This window comes from Schistocerca gregaria, chromosome 11, assembly GCF_023897955.1.
Source record: "Schistocerca gregaria isolate iqSchGreg1 chromosome 11, iqSchGreg1.2, whole genome shotgun sequence".
Lineage (NCBI taxonomy): Eukaryota > Metazoa > Arthropoda > Insecta > Orthoptera > Acrididae > Schistocerca > Schistocerca gregaria.
In genome coordinates this window covers 142,303,798-142,324,678 of record NC_064930.1, presented here as the reverse complement: position 1 = coordinate 142,324,678, position 20,881 = coordinate 142,303,798, and the positions used below count along the sequence as shown (strand labels likewise).

General features: G+C 43.0%; 1 protein-coding gene across 2 annotated transcripts in view; it reads left to right on the top strand.

The window, feature by feature from the left end:
• LOC126295256 (uncharacterized) overlaps positions 1–20,881 on the top strand; it is a 232,045-nt gene that overhangs the window by 196,502 nt on the left and 14,662 nt on the right. For both annotated transcript variants that reach the window (XM_049987657.1, XM_049987656.1), the window contains 3 exons: positions 7,776–8,114; positions 13,232–13,401; positions 20,150–20,417. In XM_049987657.1, coding sequence (XP_049843614.1) covers positions 7,776–8,114; positions 13,232–13,401; positions 20,150–20,265 — 625 coding nt within the window. In that variant the 3' untranslated portion in view covers positions 20,266–20,417. The remainder of the gene's footprint in view (positions 1–7,775; positions 8,115–13,231; positions 13,402–20,149; positions 20,418–20,881) is intronic.

Here is a 20,881-nt window from a genome sequence, read left to right as displayed (position 1 = left end):
AACAAATGAGTTTTTTTCTGAATCATTTGTTGATCACGTTGGCCCTGTAATTAGTGGGGAAGTTTAAGCTGTGTCAAAGAGAGCCTGCAATCACTGAATCTGTATTAAATCGTCCAAAAAGGCTCCATACATGTCTGGAATTCACAATCTTTCTTAAAAGGAACAAACTGTCCAAACGATTGATTCTCCCGACTGACTGCAGTGTTTAACAGTAATAATAAATGTAAAGACCTCTTGCAGCAAGCCAGCCGCTGATTACCAAGACGAAGGACTCCACCAAAGATTCTACTTGGCTGATTCTTTTTATCACTGTATCAAGTAATGAAATGTTATATTAAAAACTATACATAGATAAAGGACAGAAAGAGAGAGAACGAATGATAATATAGATAATACTAATAATCCTCCATTAGTCTAAATTTTCGCCTGTTTTATCACGGATCAGCCAAGAACTGGGAGGGCCTTACTTTACTGGATAGACTTATGTGTGAAGGTGAAGGGATCTTAAAGGCAACAGATACACGTCTATACAGACAAGACATTACACAGAGATAGCGGCTAGCTGCATTGATCACCTATTCTTAGATTAGACGGCAATTTATTATCCGAACATTTAAAATGCCGAACGGTAACACCACAGTGGTGTCGGGCACGAAATAGCGGTCAAAGGCCGACGACACCTCAGCAGTGTCATGTGCATAGTACCGTGCAGTGGTCGGTGACAGCACTTTAGTATATTTTGCATTCTGTTGTTTTGTTTAGCTAACAATAAGTTACACATGTCAACAAGATTTTTTGTTTACATAAGTACTTGTGCACTTCCATCATGGCAGACGAAAGAGACGATACGATTATTTACGATGAATGTGCAGACGTCTTGTCTGACATTCCGTACCATTTGGCCGATTGGAAAGAAGATATTTGATATTTAAAAAAATGAAAGTGAAGCAGAACCGTCAGGAGATAGTGAAATACATCTAAGAAGAATTTGGCGAACGCTACGGTTGCCAGCTGATTCGGGTGAATCAGACGAAGAAGACAGACTATGATTTACTGAGGACCAATAATAAATTTGAAGGATCTCCAGGTCCACACATATTTCCCAAAGATACACAGAGTGCCATGGATATCATAGAATTATGTATCAGGAATGACCTATTAGAATATATTAGCAATGAAACCAACAAGTATTACAGTCAAAATTGCAATAGAAGGAAAATGGATTTAAAAAATGCCACATTTGTCTACGTTACGGAACCCGAATGTATAAAATGGTTTGGGCTTGCTATCCTAATGGGAATTGTGAAAAAAGTGAGGATCGATGCTTACTGCTCAACAAATCCGTCGATAGACACACCGATATTGTACAAACGGTGTCCCGCAACCGATTCAGACAAATATTATCATTTTTACATTTTTCTGACAACAATAAATGGGATAACGCCATCCGGCTTGTCAAAGTGCAAATTGTAACTGATTATTTTTCCAAAAAGTTTAAAGAAATGTTTAATCTAAGTCAGAACATCTTAATTGATGAAGGAATGATACCATGGTGTGGACAGTTAAATTTTAAAGTTTACAATCCTTCGAAAATGAAAATTATGAAATGTGGCATACTCATTCGGATGCTGTGTGGTTCGAGTACGGGATACCTTTTCTCATTGAAGATATATTCCGGAGCTAGACAACCCTTAGCAAAAACAGTTACGGAACTATTGACACCTTCTTGTGTAAAGTGGCACCACCTTTACACGGATAATTATTATAACAGTGTAGAACTTGCAGAGAAGTTACTTGAAAAGAAAATTCGAGTGTGTGGAACTGTACAGCAAAATAGCGGATTACCAGAAAAATTAAAGTGCGCAAAAGTCACTGTGTTCGAAGCTTGTCATCAACAGAAAGGTGACAAAACCGGCGACAAGCCAAATATTCTGAACTAGTGCTGCCGGCGCTGAGCAAATAAATTTGCACGAGACGTGTGGACGGTAAAGTGTTAACCTGTGAAAGATTAGCCTAACCGGGCATCCTGGTTCTGCCGGGACAGTACCGGATCTTTTAAAAGCCCAGTGTCTCGAGAAAATAATTCACGATGCACAGTTGTCCCGGTTTTTAATCGAGGAACAAAATGTGTGCAATATTATTTCTCATTTCGTTTTTATGAAGAGATAGAGGAGCTGGCCAGTACTTACCTCAGCTCAGTACAGCCGATAGATTCACAAAACAGAACAGAAAATTTACATTCCCAGCTTTCGGAACTTCGTTCCTTCATCAGGGAGGAGAGAGAGGAAAAAACGGAAAAAGGGAAAATAGATTCAGTTACTCACAGCCCAGGTTATGAAGCAACAGGCAAAGGTAAACAGGGAGGCTAGCAAGGATGGAGGCATGGTTGTCAGAGGGAAGCCAAAGATATTCCACTGTTAAGTACTGTGCCAGCTTCAAACCAAAGAGGATGCATACAGAAGTAAAGAGGTATATAGTATAAAGATAAACACAACTATGTAGGTTGAAAAGATGCGTGAATGGCTAAAGAGATGTCCAATACCCAGTAGCAGAGCATGCCCTCCAGCATAATTCTAGGGACCTAGGAACCTGCTACACCGTACGTGCCATTTGGCTTCTCCCACCCGACATCAGTCCCTCGGAACTGTGGAAATGGGAACTTGCACTCCAGCACATCCTTTCATCCCACCATCCCCCTGGACTGAACCTACGCTAACCAACCTCACTCCCATTTACTCTTCAGTCTTCTCCTTTTTCCCTCTCCTATCAATAAACCGACATCTACCACCTGCTTCACACATGTCTGAGCCAATGTGACCATTCCATTTCACATCCCTACAAAATGTTACAGTTGCATCATCTGCAAAATGTCTGAGGTAACTAATACTATTGTCTGCAAGGTCACTAATACACAGTATGAACAGCAAGCGTCCCAACACACTTCGCTGAGGCACAGCTGAAGTTATTTCTACATCTGACGACGATGCTCCGTCCAAAATAATGTGCTGCGTTCTCCCTGCCGAAAAGTCCGTCCGGTCACAGATTTCACTTGAAACCCATATGATCGTACTTTTGACAATAAGCGTTTGGAAATCGAGCACCACTGCATCTACCTGACTGCCTCGATCCACAGCTTTCAGCATATCACATGAGAAAAGTGAGAATTGAATCTCACATGATCAGTGTTTTTGGAATCCGTGATGATCAGTGTTTTTGGAATCCATGCTGGTTTCGATTGAGGTGTTCAGTCTGTTTGAGATATCTCATCGTATTTGAGCAAAGAATATGTTCTAATATTCAATAACTATCAATGTCAGGGATATTGGACGATAAGGTTGTAGATCACTTCTACCACCCTTCTTTATAGATGTGTGTGACTTGTGCTCTCTTCCAACTAGTGGGCACAGTTTTTAGTTCGAGGTATCTGTGATGGATCACAGTTACAAGAGGGGCAAACTTAGCTGCAAATTCGATATAGAATTGTAGTGATTGTAGTGGTTAATAAAAAAAGAAAAAGAGATGAAAAGAAAAGGTTGAAAATGTGGGAAGAAATGGTGAATAAAAAGGTGGTTTTACAATCGTTAATGACCATGAAAAAGGGAAAGAGTGATATGCAAATCAGACTTCGTATTACAGAAACGCTATCGGTCTTCGTGATTCAGAAAAGCTATTGTTGGGGGGGAGGGGGGGGGGTCCTTGTGGCGTTTCTGAGCAAAAATCAAAAATTATTTGAAAGAGAACAGAAAATAACAAAATGTGATTAACAGGGAGAAATAGTGTAGATAAGAGTTCATCCTTTACCACGTTAACACGTCTTCTCTCGTGCGGCATCCAGGTCTTGTTTTCCAAAAATCTCCTGCTTCATTTCTGTGTCAAAAGTCGTAGCTGCTCCGAAATTTTGCAATAAATTTCATTTTCCAGGAATTACTAATGTATACAAATCAAAACCATCTTGATACTGAATGCAATGTATTTTACGTTGCTGCTTCCATCCCCCGAATTTCATACAAACTTCCACAATACATCTGCACATCAATAAGGTTTTTCGTCTTCATTTGACCCAGACTAGCTAATAAGTAAGTTAAGCTTCCGCTCTCAAGAGACAAAAGCGGGTAGAAAATAAAAAGAGTTACAATTTTAGTACCTTCATTTTCTTATATATTTTCTCTGCCGTCGAGCGCTCATACAGCTGCGATGGTATAATTTATATCTGAGGGAACGAGTGTAGCTCGGCAAAATTCAAAGTCCTGCTACAGAATCTGGTAGGGATTGTACTGGCCCTGGGGCTTTGTCCAAGTTTTAATGATTTCAGTTGTTTCTCAACATCACTAACACTAATACTGATTCAACTCATCTTTTCAGTGGTGCAAAGCTTAAACAGGGGCAATTCTCCTGGGTGAAGATGGCCTCCACTACTGGATATGTCCTCAGAAGTACCCCAGTCAGTGGCCATTGCTTGCAGGATTCCTCCATTGTAAGACATTGCACTGTATCTGTGGAAATTGATTCTATAATTGGCTGTAACAACTCACAATCTTCACTTTGCTGTGATCACTCACACCAGCGTGATACACAATCTTAAAAATCATTTCACTCAGTGATCACTGATCTCAACTGCCTTTCCGCCATTTATGCGCCGGCCGTTGTGGCCGAGCGCTTCTAAGCACTTCAGTGTGGAACCGCACGACCGCTATGGTCGCAGGATCGAATCCTGCCCTCGGGCACGGATGTGTGTGATGTCCTTAGGTTAGTTAGGTTTAAGTAGTTTCACAAAGGAAGACTGCACTGTAGTTCCTTCTCTGGATTGTCGCACAGATGACAAAATGGTAGATATCAAAATAGACGACAGAGGGATAGAGAAACAATGAAAATCGCTCAAAAGAGGAAAGGCCACTGGACCTGATGAGATACCACTTCGATTTTACACAGAGTACGCGAAGGAACCTGCCCCCCTTCTTGCAGCGGTGAACCGTAGGTTGAAGTTTCGAGAACATACCTTCACCGAGGAGTGAACCAGTATATTGCTCCCTCCTACGTATATCTCGCGAAGAGACCATGAGGATAAAATCAGAGATATTAGAGCCCACACAGAGGCATACCGACAATCTTTGTTTCCACGAACAACATGAGACTGGAATTGAAGGGAGAACCGATAGAGGTACTCAAGGTACCCTCCGCCACACACCGGTGGCTTGCGGAGTATGGATGTAGATATAGATGTAGTTCTAAGTACTAGGGGACTGATGACCTCACAGCCATTTGAATTTTGAACCGATTTATGCAGCAGGTTGTCTCGCTGGGATGCTGGCACCCTGACATGTGGTTGAATTCTGTGTGAAGTCCTCGCCCTTCTTGAATATTGAGGCTGCAGTTTCATCCAAAATGTGCCGAGTCAACTCATTCCTGAGTGTTGCTGTGGCACTCACTGCAAAACGCCTCGGGACTGTCGCCCGCTGCTGCTTTGTGGTGTGGTGAGCACAGTCCCACAACTTGTGCTACGTATTGCTTACCCTGCCACAGACACAACTGTACAGATATGTAGTACATGGTCTGTGACAACCAGGTGCAGTCTCTCTCTTCACAATCCGTGAATTTCCTTCAGAAAATTTATATTTTGTTTTTCACCTTATATCAGTATTTAAGAGGTTTTTTTTAACAAAATGGTAGTTAAAAGAACTTAATTGGACATCAGGGAGTTGTTTAAAAAACCAACTAAAAGATCTATGTGTGCCCAGACCCATTTTCCTTCTCCTTTCACATGTCAACGTTGTGATTAGACTGTTATCCAAGAAACATACTGTAAACAACTGTTTCCCATGTTTACAGTCCTGAGTCCTGTTAGAATATTCACTTTGCAGAGCTCTTATATGTTTCCTTTGTACTGGGTGATCAAAAAGTCAGTATAAATTTGAAAACTGAATAAATCACGGAATAATGTAGATAGAGAGGTACAAATTGACACACATGCTTGGAATGACATGGGGTTTTATTAGAACCAAAAAAAATACCGGAGTTCAAAAATGTCAGACAGATGGCGCTTCATCTGATCAGAATAGCAATAATTAGGATAACAATGTAAGACAAAGCAAAGATGATGTTCTTTCCTCAACAATAGCTGTAGTTGAGGAATAATGTTGTGAACAGCACTGTAAAGCATGTCCGGAGTTATAATGAGGCATTGGCGTCGGATGTTGTCTTTCAGCATCCCTAGAGATGTCGGTCGATCACGATACACTTGCGACTTCAGGTAACCCCAAAGCCAATAATCACACGGACTGAGGTCTGGGGACCTGGGAGGCCGAGCATGACGAAAGTGGCGGCTGAGCACACGATCATCACCAAACGACGCGCGCAGGAAATCTTTCACGTGTCTAGCAATATGGGGTGGAGCGCCATCCTGCATAAACATCGTACAATCCAGCAGGTGTTTATCAGCCAGGCTGGGGATGATGCGATTCTGTAACGTATCGGCGTACCTCTCACCCGTCACGGTAGCAGTTACTGACGTTTTGCTGTCCAGCGCCATCTGTCAGACATTTTGTGAACTTTCTTTTTTTTTTCGTTTTAAGAAAACCCCATGTCATTCCAAGCATGTGTGTCAATGTTTACCCCTCTATCTACATTATTCCGTGGTTTACTAAGTTTTCAAATTTATATTGACTTTTTGACCACCTGGTATATGTTCGGTTCTCGAGTGTTGTTTTCCAAAAACTTCTCTGTAACTTAAGTTCCTGATATTTTCTCACTCTCAAAAGTTATTATGCCTATAATTTGTTTTAATGTGGGGCAGTTAGCAGGTGTTTTAGAGTTGCTAGGAACATATTCTGTGTTTAATACATTACAGTGGCCAAAGCGGAAAAGTGGGTCCTAGAGCCATCTAAAAATAACAGAATAACAAGTAAAACAAAAAAAGAAGAGAGAAGATGAAAACCAGGAAGATTATAAAACTGGATTGTATTAGAAACAGCAGAGACGAGTCATAGATCAAATATAAGTTTAAACTGAATTTTCCGAGAATTAAATTTTCTGACATGTTTATTTTATGCACAAAATATCTATTTGAGCTAGAGACCTGAAATTCTTGAGGGTGTTTCGGGCTACTAATTCGAGGAAAAGAAGAGTAGGCTACTAATTCGAGGAAAGAAGAGTACAGACACTACTGTACTATTAACAGGAAGGAAGATAAATCCTGATTAATTATAAAAGATTAACCTTGATTTTGATTATCAAATGTAAAGATTTCTAGGATAAAAACTTGTGGCTGAAATGACATGATTGTAGTCTGCTGTTTAGGTACAGATGTTGTTAATGTGTATTTAAAAGTTTCAAGCATCTAAGTAATAAGTCAGTGCATAGATTCGAAGTATGGAACAGTATATAAAATGTAATTTACTGATCTTCACAAAAAACTATAGTGATGCCAGTGTGGGGACCAGTGTGGGCAATTATATATGAAAATGCTCAGCAAGAAACACTCATATTGTCCTACAATTTTCATTGGACTAAGACTTCACATTTTTTAGTTAGATTCGTGTAAACTTTATGAAAATTGTTACTATTTTTCTAGGCATTCACAGGCAAGTTACCTTAAGGAGATCTCCGTATGTTCTCCTGCCTGTGCTGAAGTTTCCCATTCACCGTCCCATCCTGTATTAACTTTTTGGTTTTGACCACGGATCCGAGTACCATTCGCACTTCCTTTTCAACGTCTTTCTTTAACCAATATAGAGCTCCACATATCTTTAACCATCTAACTCTTTGTTGCATTGGGACAGCACTGCCACCCCAACCTCCACAACCGTGTCAGTCTCCGGTGTTGGGAGCCCTGGAAAGGACACACACAATTCGTTCCACCCTCGCAGTGACCGCAGTTGGGACTTCTCGGCATCAGGCGCAACACCATCTGTGAGCTACACTCCAGCTGCAACTGTAACCATGACCGGTGGCGGAGACGACTGTACCAACAGTGGGGGAACCGCCGTGTGCAGTGCTGCCGGCGGAGCAACCGAAGAGGAGCGCCGTGGCGATGCTGGCTCGGCCCGTACTGCCAACACGAAGCCACCATTCTGCTATGTGATGCTTGCTGCTATGGCCATAGCACATTCACCACACAGGTTGGTAGCACTTCTGCAAACCGATAAGCCCCTGCATGAAAATGTATTACAACATTTTTAATATATGTCACAATACTTTGGTGCTTCCCATGATATCTTACACATGTGGTAGAAGAGTTTGACAGAGCACTGAAAGACCTGCGTCGAAACAAGGACCCGGGAGTAGACAACATCCCATTAGAACTACTGACGGCCTTGGGAGAGCCAGTCCTGACAAAACTCTACAAGCTGGTGACCAAGATGTAAGAGGCAGGCGAAATACCCTCAGACTTCAAGAAGAATATAATAATTCCAACCCCAAAGAAAGCAGGTGTTGACAGATGTGAAAATTACCGAACTATCAGTTTAATAAGTCACAGCTGCAAAATACTAACACGAATTCTGTACAGACGCATGGAAAAACTGGTAGAAGCCGACCTCAGGGAGAAGCAGTTTGGATTCCGTCGAAATGTTGGAACACGTGAGGCAATACTGACCTTACGACTTATCTTAGAAGAAAGATTAAGGAAAGGCGAACCTACGTTTCTAGCATTTGTAGACTTAGAGAAAGCTTTTGACAATGTTGACTGGAATACTCTCTTTCAAATTCTAAAGGTGGCAGGGGTAAAATACAGGGAGCGAAAGGCTATTTACAATTTGTACAGAACCAGATGGCAGTTATAAGAGTCGAGGGACATGAAAGTGAAGCAGTTGTTGGGAAGGGAGTAAGACAGGGTTGTAGCCTCTCCCCGATGTTAATCAATCTGTATATTGAGCAAGCAGTGAAGGAAACAAAAGAAAAATTCGGAGTAGGTATTAAAATCCAGGTAGAAGAAATAAAAACTTTGAGGTTCGCCGATGACATTGTAATTCTGTCAGAGACAGCAAAGGTCTTGGAAGAGCAGTTGAACAGAATGGACAGTGTCTTGAAAGGAGGATATAAGATGAACATCAACAAAATCAAAACGAGGATAATGGAAAGTAGTCGCATTAAGGCAGGTAATGTTGAGGGTATTACATTAGGAAATGCTATTTGGGGAGCAAAATAACTGATGATGGTCAAAGTAGAGAGGATATAAAATGTAGACTGGCAATGGCAAGGAAAGTGTTTCTGAAGAAGAGAAATTTGTTAACATCGAGTATAGATTTAAATGTCAGGAAGTCATTTCTGAAAGTATTTGTATGGAGTGTAGCCATGTATGGAAGTGAAATGAGGACGATAACCAGTTTGGACTAGAAGAGAATAGAAGCTTTCAAAATGTGGTGCTACAGAAGAATGCTGAAGATTAGATGGGTAGATCACATAACTAATGACAAGGTATTGAATAGAATTGGGGAGAAGAGGAGTTTGTGGCACAACTTGACTAGAAGAAGGGATCGTTTGGTAGGACATGTTTTGAGGCATCAAGGGATCACAAATGTAGCATTGCAGGGCAGCGTGGAGGGTAAAAATCATAGAGGGAGACCAAGAGATGAATACACGAATCAGATTCAGAAGGATGTAGGTTGCATTAGGTACTGGGAGATGAAGAAGCTTGCACAGGACAGAGTAGCATGGAGAACTGCATCAAACCAGTCTCAGGACTGAAGACCACAACAACAACAACAACAACTACTACGACATAGCAGACATAAGTTAGTATTGTTTCGGTCATCAACCATGTGATGGTTTGGCATAATTCTCCATATCATTCACTTGTCAACTATAATCTTACCTTTCAGTGCGATAGGGTCCACAACTGTGATGAATTTTCTGAAATTATTTTATGAGCATAACATGACGTCATAGGAGCAACAACATATACAACAATCTGGTACTAAAAAATTATCCATAAATTCCTTGAAAATGGCCTAGGCTGAAATTGTACAATCGTACACGAAAGAAAGAGAATGGCAGATGAAGGCATCAAGAAATCTTTCAAAAAAATGTAATCGTATCGTGGTAACTGCTCTTTGTGACACTGAAAATGACCAGATTATTGTTGTTGGTTGACTTCTGCCCCTCCCCCCCATCCATCCCTACCACCACCATCATCACATCTTGTGGCTGGTTTGATGTGTCCCCATTGACTTCCTCTCCTTTACCAATCTCTGTTTTCAGTTTTTGCCCTCTACAGATCCCTGTGGTGCCCTACAAGTTATTTCCTGACTTATTAACACGTTCTGTATTTCGTTATTTCTTTCTTGATCAATGTATCTCATCTTCAACACTCCCTGTATCACTATATCTTTCATGTTTACACCTGCATACAATAATTCTCTAAACTTAGTGATTGATGAACCCTTTCGTGCTGTACGTTAGTAGCTGTTTCTTTTTGTAGAAAGTGATATGTTGGTGCTGAATGTGTTAATATTTCTATAGCACGATTCCAAATATTCTGATATGCAATATATGAGAGAGCAATGGAAAATCCGAGTGCACATAATATGTTGTTGGAATTCCTGATCGACCTCAGGAAAGGAGTATGCACAAAAAGATGTAATTTTTTTCTCCTGTATGTGAGGCCCAAGCAAGGCTTAGTGTTAGATTGAGAAGCACATGAGCCATGGCCAGAAAGGAAGAGTATTGAGCCTCTGACACTAAAAGGACTTTTTTCAACGAAGTTGGCAGAACTACACTTATGGACAACGTATTGGCCGTATAACACAGTCAGTTCAGTTGCCAGAAACGTCATGTTGTACCGTGTTGAAAGATGCCTGTCTATTCTGAATCCCACCAGCTGCAAGGTGAGGAGTGTAATCTGGTTTCTTCTTGCAAAGGCAAACATGCCGTTCGAGATGTTTAACGAAATCTGAACAGTTTATGTGGACGGTGTGATGAATCATCGTAATGTGTACAATGGTTGGTGCGAGTTTAAGGCTGGCAGAACCAATGTTTGTGATTAACAAAGAAGTGGGCATTCCTCATTAGTGCCTGACGAGGTGGTGAATGAGACCGAAGAAGTGGTCTGTCGTGATAGTCAATCGATTTTGGATGAGATGAACACAGTGATTCCAGAATCTCTAATTGTCTTCTGTGTGAAATCTTTACTGATATACTTGGTTTTCAAAAATTTTGTGTGTGAGGGCTACCAAAACAGCTTACAGATCAACACAGATTCAACAGGATCACGTCTACAGGAATTTCTTGAGCATTTTGAACTGTAAGATGATCAGTTTCTTGATTATATCTTGACTTGGGTGGCCAGCTACATCTGTGAGTTGAAAAGACAATCAATACAGTGGCGACATTCCTCCTCACCAGCAGTGAAATAATTCAGAGCCATTGTTTCTGCCAGAAAAGGCGTCGCCTCTTTCCTTTGGGATCGTATGGGGGTAGTCCCCATTAAATATTGGCTGCAGGAGGAAGTGGTGCTGTCTCGTACTGCATAACCTTTAAAAAAAAAACCTGCAGAGGACGATGAAGAATAGAAGAAGAGAAATTTTAACAAAGGGAATGTGCTTGTCACACAGTAATACATGTTCTCACACAGCCAACACCACAAAGCAACTCCTGCATCCATTCAGATGGAACATCACCAACAACCCAGCTCACAGTCCTGGTGTGCCACTTTTACATTTTCATCTTTTTACCTCCCTAAAGTTTTTTGCACGTGGAAAAAAGAGTTTTTTACCTATGATGAGTTTCAGACATCCATCAAACATAGGGCCAAGGAGAAGGAGAGAGGCGTTTTTTATGTTACACTACGTGATCAAAAATGTCCGAACACCTGGCTGAAAATGACTTTCAAGTTTGTGGCACCTTCCATCGGTAATGCTGGAATTCAATATGGTGTCGGACCACCTTAGCCTTGATGACAGCTTCCACTCCCGCAGGCATACGTTCAATCAGGTGCAGGAAGGTTTCTTGGGGAACGGAAGCCAATTCTTCACTGTGTTCTGCACTGAGGAGCGGTATCGAATTCGGTCGGTGACGCGTGGCACAAAATCAGGCTTCCAAAACATTCGAAATGTGTGCTGTAGGATTCAGGTCAGGACTCTGTGCAGGCCAGTCCATTACAGGGATGTTGTTGTCGTGTAACCACTCCACCACAGGCCATGCAATATGAACAAGTGCTCGATCGTGTTGAAAGATGCAATCATCATCCCCGAATTGCTCTTTAAGAGTGAGAAGCAAGAAAGTGCTTAAAATCTCAATGTAGGCCTGTGCTGTGATAGTGCCACGCAAAACAACAAGGGGTGCGACCCTCTCCATGAAAAACACGACCACACCATAACACCACCGCCTCCGAATTTTACTGTCGGCACTACACACGCTGGCAGATGACGTTCACCGGGCATTCGCCATACCCACACCCTGCCGTCGGATCGCCACATTGTGTACCGTGATTCGTCACTCCACACAACGTTTTTCCACAGTTCGATCGTCCAATGTTTACACTCCTTACACCGAGCGAGGTGTTGCTTACTGCAACATCTCCTTAATAAAGATTAACGTGTCGATCACCGAGCCGAGTGCTACGCAGCGACCCAGTACACTTCTAACTGCAAGTCTAACTGCGAGTGCCTTGTTGCTATCAAAGCTCGCGTATTTGAAGGAAGCACGAGCGACGTCCTGACGTCGTGCTCGTTTGTAATGAACGCATTCATTCGACTTATACTGCCGATTCGTCTGTCATACTCGCCCCTTAGGTGTTCTTGCAGCAGAGTTACGTGTTGTTACGGGAGACTTACGCAAAGTTGGGAAATGCAGTACAGCTGACGCTACACCTCTGTCTTGCACTCTACGAAAGTCACCGTCTAACACAAACCTGCGTGCTAAGCAATTCTCTCTCGCCTGTTGCATGTAACCGGGCCATTGCCCCTAAGTGACGACACATTCCGATACGTGTGCAATCCTCTTACCTCTTGGCTAACTTACTGCCTCTCGCTCTCGGCATAGGCAACAAAACTTTGACAATATTCTACGTTTCCAACTCTTTACTATTCTGCGACGCTACAGTAGCAACTTTCCTTCTCTCGTATTGTTACATTCCATCCTGGATTTTCCATTGTTTGATTAAATATTTCCCCAGTTGTACAGAGTCAAGTGGGTCACAGGGACTTGCACACTTGTGGTGTCGGAAGGGCCCCCGATCTCACTCGGTGTCTCCTTCGGACGAGCTCGACTAAAACTTGCTCCCTCGTTTGTCCGGCAGGAGGGCGACGCAGTCGGAGATCTGCACCTACATCGAGAACCGTTTCCCCTACTTCGGTCGCAAGAAGAAGGTCTGGCGGAGCTCGGTCCGGGCGTACCTGTCGCTCGGCAAGTACTTCGTCAGAGTGCCGCGGGAGGACGGCGATCACAGAGAGCACTACTGGACACTCGGTAAGTCGTGCGGGCAGTGGTGGGGTGACGGGATCTAATATTACCGAGTTTGAAAAAGCAAATTCTCAGGCTTGAGGCCGTGTCAGATGCTGTAAAGAAGAGCACGCGCTTTCGACTGACCTCTCCTCGATCGTGGTGGAATGGAACGACTGCTGACGGCCTGCCGGTATCCCCTTACGTACTCCAGCTGCCAGCTCCGATGTCACTCGGGTCGTACCGGGTGTGTTTAATGTGCCTGCTTTGGCATCCCTGATTAGCTGTCATTTTATGGCTGTAGCTCCACAGTGTTGCAGTTCTAGGAAATTTTTACTTGACTAGGCATCCCCCCACTCTGTTGTGAGCTTATTATATGCACTGGTGGAAACGAGAAATGTTACACCATAAACATCTTAATTCGATTCCGTGGAAATGTTGGAACACGTGAGGCAATACTGACCTTACGCCTTATCTTAGAAGAAAGATTAAGGAAAGGCAAACCTACGTTTCTACCATTTGTGGACTTAGAGAAAGCTTTTGACAATGTTGACTGGAATACTCTCTTTCAAGCTTTAAAGGCGTCAGGGGTAAAATACAGGGAGCGAAGGGCTATTTATAATATGCACAGAAATCAGATGGCAGTTATAAGAGTCGAGGGGCATGAAAGGGAAGCAGTGGTTGGGAAGTGAGTGAGACAGGGTTGTAGCCTCTCCCCGATGTTATTCAATCTGTATATTGAGCAAGCAGTAAAGGAAACAAAAGAAAATTTTTGAGTAGGAATTAAAATCCACGGAGGAGAAACAAAACTTTGAGGTTCGACAATGACATCGTAATTCTGTCAGAGACAGCAAAGGACTTGGAAGAGGACTTGAACAGAATGGACAGTGTCTTGAAAGGATATAAGGTGAACGTCAGCAAAAGCAAAACGAGGATAATGGAATGTAGTGGAATTAAATTAGGAAATGAGACACTTAAAGTAGTAAAGGAGTTTTGCTATTTGGGGAGCAAAATAACTGATAATGGTCGAAGTAGAGAGCATATAAAATGCTTCAGACAAAGCTTTATGCCTCGCCTGCACCCGTCAACACTGACATGAACCGTAGATGACTGGAAACGTGTTGCCTCGTCAGACAAGTCCCGTTGTATAAAGCGAATGTACGTGTACGGGTACGCAGACAGTCTCATGAATCCATGGACACTGCATGTCAACAGGTGATTGTTTACACTGGTAGAGGTTCTGTAATGGTGTGTGGTGTGTATACTTGGAGTGACTCCTGATATGTCTAGATACGACTCTGACAGGTGACACGTACATAAGCATTTTGTCTGATCGCCTGCATCCCCTTGTGTCCACAGACTTGGGGAATCCAGCAGAACAATGCGACACTCTACATGACCAGAATTGCTACGAAATTCCAGGAACTCTCTTCTGAGTTTAAACACTTTCACTGGCCACCAAACTCCCCAGACATGGGCATTATTGAGCACATCTGGGATGCCTTGCAACCTGCTGTTCAGATGAGATCCCCTCCCCATCGTACTCTTACGGATTTGTGGACAGCTCTACAGAATTCACAATGTCCATTCCCTCGAGCACTACTGTAGACATTAGTTGAGTCCATACCATCTACATGTACATCTACATCTACATCCATACTCCTCAAGCCACCTGACGGTGTGTGGCAGAGCGTACCTTGAGTACTTCTATCAGTTCTCCCTTCTATTCCAGTCTCGTATTGTTTGTGGAAAGAAGGATTGTCCGTATACCTCTGTGTGGGCTCTAATCTCTCTCATTTTATCCTCATGGTCTCTTCGCGAGATATACGTAGGAGGCAGCAATATTCTGCTTGACTCATCGGTGAAGGTATGTTCTCGAAACTTTAACAAAAGCCCGTACCGGGCTACTAAGCGTCTCTCCTGCAGACTCTTCCACTGGAGTTTATCTATCATCTCCGTAACGCTTTCGCGATTACTAAATGATCCTGTAACGAAGCGCGCTGCTCTCCGTTAGATCTTCTCTATCTCTTCTATCAACCCTATCTGGTGCGGATCCCACACTGTTGAGCAGTATTCGAGCAGTGGGCGAACAAGCATACTGTAACATTCTTCCTTTGTTTTCAGATTGTATTTCCTTAGGATTCTTCCTATAAATCGCTGTCTGGCATCTGCTTTACCGACGATCAACTTTATATGATCATTCCATTTTAAATCAGTCCTAATGTGTACTCCCAGATAATTTATGGAATTAACTGCTTCCAGTTGCTGACCTATTTTGTTGCTAAATGATAAGGGATCTTTCTTTCTATGTATTCGCACCACATTATACTTCTCTACACTGAGATTCAATTGCCATTACCTGCACCGTGCATCAATTCGCTGCAGATCCTCCTGCATTTCCGTACAATTTTCCATTGTTACAACCTCTCGATATACCACAGCATCATCCTCAAAAAGCCTCAGTGAACTTCTGATGTCATCCACCAGGTCATTTATGTATATTGTGAATAGCAACGGTACTTCGACATTCCCCTGTGGCACACCTGAAATCACTCTTACTTCGGAAGACTTCTCTCCATTGAGAATGACATGCTGCGTTCTGTTGTCTAGGAACTGTTCAATCCAATCACACAATTGGTCTGATAGTCCATATGCTCTTACTTAGTTCATTAAACGTCTTTGGGGAACTGTATTGAACGCCTTGCGGAAGTCAAGAAACATGGCATCTACCTGTGAACCCGTGTCTATGGCCCTCTGAGTCTCGTGGACGAATAGCGCGAGCTGGGTTTCACACGATCGTTGTTTTCGAAACCCGTGCTGGTTCCTACAGAGTAGATTTCTAGTCTCCAGAAAAGTCATTATACTCGAATATAATATGTGTTTCAAAATTCTACAACTGATCGACATTAGAGATATAGGTCTATAGTTCTGCACATCTGTTCGACGTGCCTTCTTGAAAACGGGGATGACCTGTGCCCTTTTCCGATCCTTTGTAACGCTACGCTCTTCTAGAGACCTACGGTACACCGCTGCAAGAAGGGGGGCGAGTTCCTTCCCGTATTCTGTGTAAAATCGAACTGGTATCCCATCAGGTACAGCGCCTTTCCTCTTTTGAGCGATTTTAATTGTTTATCTATCCCTCTGTCGTCTATTTCGATATCTACCATTTTTTTCATCTGTGCGACAATCTAGAGAAGGAACTGCAGTGCAGTGCAGTGGAAGAAGACATTTAGTATTTCGACCTTTAGTCTGTCATCCTCTGTTTCAGTACCATTTTGGTCACAGAGTGTCTGGACATTTTGTTTTGATCCACCTACCACTTTGACATAGGACCAAAATTTCTTAGGATTTTCTGCCAAGTCAGTACATAGAGCTTTACTTTCGAATTCATTGAAGGCCTCTCGCATAGCCCTTCTCAGACTACATTTCGCTTCGCGTAATTTTTGTTTGTCTGCAAGGCTTTGGCTATGTTTATGTTTGCTGTGAAGTTCCCTTTGCATCCGTAACAGTTTTCTTGCTCGGTTGTTGTACCACAGTGGCTCTTTTCCATCTCTTGCGGTCTTGCTTGGCACATACTCATCGTGTTGTGGCACTTCTGGCACTTCTGAGTGCTCGTGGGGATCCTAGACGCTATTAGGCAGGTGTACCACTTTCTTTGGCTTAGCAGGGTGTTTGATTCTGTGGGCAAACCGTCGTCTACCTGGCAACATTTGATTCAACTGGTAGCAGTAGTTCGCCGATGTTATCGACGTGAGTTGGGCAGTTCACAACCTTGCTAACACTGACTCCCTTCTGCTGCACCTTCACATACCCGGAACACTGTCTAGCATATTCTGCTTCATTCCAGTCCACGGTGGCAGTGAACTCAAATCGAAAGTGATTAGTGTTAACGATAACAATACAATATTTTTATTAGTAGCTAGTTTCGTAATGGAAAAAATACAAGATATTCATACACTGTGTGATCAAAACTATGTGGCTACCTGGCTGAAAATTACTTAAAAGTTCATGGTGCCCTCCATCGGTAGTGCTGGAATTCACCGTTAGCCTCAATGACAGCTTCCACTCTCACAGGCATACGTTCAGTCAGGTGCTGGAAGGTTTCTTGGGGAATGGCAGCTCATTCGTCACAGAGTGTTCCACTGAGGAGAGGTATCGAATTCGATCGGTGAGGTCTGGCTCGAAGTCGGCGTTCCAAAACATCCCAAAGGTGTTCTGTAGGATTCAGGTCAGGACTCTGCGCAGGCCAGTCCATTACATTGATGTTGTTGTCGTGTAACCTTTCTGCCATAGGCTGTTCATTATGAACAGGTGCTCGATCGTGTTGAAAGATGCAGTCTCATCCTTGAATTGCTCTCCAAAAGTGGGGAGCAAGAAGGTGTTTGAAACATCAATGTAGGCCTGTGCTGTGATAATGCCACGCAAAACAACAAGGGGTGCAAGCCCCCTCCATGAAAAACACGACCACACCACAGCACCACAGCCTCCGAATTTTACTGTCGGCACTACACGCTGGCAGATGACGTTCACCGGGCATTCGCCATACCCACACCCTGCCATCGGACCGCCACATTGTGTACCGTGATTCGTCACTCCACACAACGTTTTTCCACCATTCAATCGTCCGATGTTTACGCTCCTTACACCGAGCGAGGTGTCGTTTGCCATTTAGCAGTGTGATTTGTGGCTTATGAGCAGTTGCTCGGCCATGAAATCCAACTTTTCTCACCTCCTGCCTAACTGTCATAGTACTCGCAGTGGATCCTGATGCAGTTTGGAATTCCTGTGTGACGGTCTGGATAGATGTCTCCCTATTACACATTACGGCCCTCTTCAACTGTCGGCGGTCTCTGCCAGTCAACAGACGAGGTCGGCCTGTACGCTTTTGTGCTGTACGCGTCCCTTCACGTTTCCACTTCACTATCATATCAGAAACAGTCGATCCAGGGATGTTTAGGAGCGTGTATGACCCAAGTGACACTCAGTCACCTGACCACGTTCGAAGTCTGTGAGTTCTGCGAAGCTCTCTCCCAATGTCTAATGGCTACTGAGGTCACTGATATGGAGTACCTGGCAGTATGTGGCAGCATAATGCACCTAATATGAAAAAGTATGTCTTTGGGGGTGTCCGGATAGTTTTGATCACATAGTGTATTATGGAGGCTGTAAATTGACAGTACCCGCATTTACTCGAATCTAAGCCGCATTTTTTTCTGGTTTTTGTAATCCAAATATTGCCTGCGGCTTAGAATCAAGTGCAAAGCAAGCATAAGTTCTGAAAAATGTTGGTATGTGCCGCCACAACTACCTTCTGCCGTTGAATATATCTAGCGCTGCACAGGCATGCTTTGCAGGCACAAAGATAAATACTGGCGCCAAACCCTCTGCATCAGTAAATAAATAAAAAAAAAAAAAAAGGTGGAACACAAGCTTTTTTTTCCACCTCGAGTTTCAACCACCGCATTTTCACACATTAACCAGTCAAGTAAATACAAATTCCGTATTGCTCATCTTCGAATGTAGCAGCATTTCAATGTACTACGAAAATCCGACTGGTGAGATTGTTTGGGATGTTTGTCAATATGGCCAACTCTACGTTCTGAAATTTTTCCCACCTGTGAGAAGAGATGGTTGCTAATAGGAACTTTTATGAATTGTGAATCACATGCAGTATTCTCTTCACCATAAGAATAATATGAATGTAAACATTTTGTCATCTATTCTTTCGTGTTTGCTGCTATCTTAGTTAAATCCTGTGTGCCCAATCAACTAGGAAACTAGAGTGAGACAACAGCAAATGCGGAAGAATATACATATCATGTCACATTTATATTCGTGTTATTCATATGGTTAATAGTGATATAGTCAGAAATGAAGCACGACTAGATTTTTAAATCTAAGATGACTCTTATTTCTGTACAGAATGTAATGTACTAAAGAGGCGCCTGCAAAGATTTTCAAACGGAGAAAAATTTTCACTGAACTCTCATTCAGAACATCTCCTATCATACACAGTCTATTATTCGGCGACAGGTCGTAAACACTCATTGTCAGACTGTGACAAACAATGCATGACACAGTACAGTAACGCATTTTCAGCTTAGTGTGATGTAAACCCCTATAACAAAGAGAACTGCACTTATCAGATCAAAGAAAAATAAGCAATCATTTCAAACCGGAGGAAGTGTGAAAAAGGAAGGGTACCCGTATAAATACAGACGGAGCACCTGACGCATAGGAACGGCTACCTGGTAAAGCTTAACTGCTAGGCTTACGACTCGAACCAAACTACAGTAGCTGTATCGTCATTCATTGGACCTAAATTGTGTCTCATATTATAGTGGACCAACTTTGTTGCCATTTGGAGGCGTGGCCTAAAACTTTTCTCTCCCCTTGAATATGGAGTCTCATATTTCAGGTGCAGCTTAGATTCGGGAAATTTTTTTTTCCCTTGATTTCGAGTCTCATTTTTCCCGTGCGGCTTAGATTCAAGTGCGGCTTAGATTCAAGTAAATATGGTAATAGCATATGCAGAAGAACAGGGAAACATAGCAGCTGTGCAGAATTTCGCCCCTCCACCGACAGCACAAACCATTCAGAATTGTCTGGCTAGTTAAGAAGAACTAAAAGAAAAGAGAGGAAGACTAAATGTGTTAATAGAGGTTTTTGAATACTGTAAATACTGTAAAAGATTTTATGTTGAGTGACTGTGAACAACCTTGTGGGTGCTCAGATGGCCTGCCCACCAAACGATTACTGTGTTCGCCGGTTGCAGGCCCGCAGTACGAGGACGTTTTCAACTACGGCAGCTTCCGAGACTACCCGTGCGTGAAGCGGACGTTCTGCAGGCAGTGTGAGAAGCAGCCGTTTCTCGGGCCCTGGGAGCGGTGACGGCTGTGAGAGAGCCCGGCGGCACCGCCAGCGCCACCTTCAGATCGCGCAGCGCAGTCCCACCGTGTCGGAGCGCCTCGAGCTGCCGACAGGTCGCAGTGCGGTCCCACACTACTCCGGACTGCCGTCACCGCCTGCCCGTACTGTGCCAGGTACGAGCACAGGTCGATACCTCGTAATGTGACCGTGTCCTCGAAAACCTCAGATGTTGTGTCACATTTTTATTAATCTACAATTAATTTATTAGCAAACCCGGCTATTCTTGACAATTGCTAAATATGTTTGGGAATTGGATGTACCGGGTGATCAAAAAGTCAGTATAAATTTGAAAATACGGAGATAGAGAGGTAAAAATTGACACAGATGCTTGGAATGACATGGGGTTTTATTTATTAGGAAAAAAAAACAAAGTTCATAAAACGTCTGACAGATGGCACTGGACAGCAAAACATCAGTGACTGTGCACAACAATCGTGTACAAAAGGAGCTGTAATGAGAGAGAGGATCAGATGCGCCAGCAGTCGCAGCATGTTGACGTTACCTGAAAAGGCACTTTTAGTGCAGCTGTATTATCAGAATGGGGAATGTGCTAGTTCAGCGTTACGATCCTATCGCC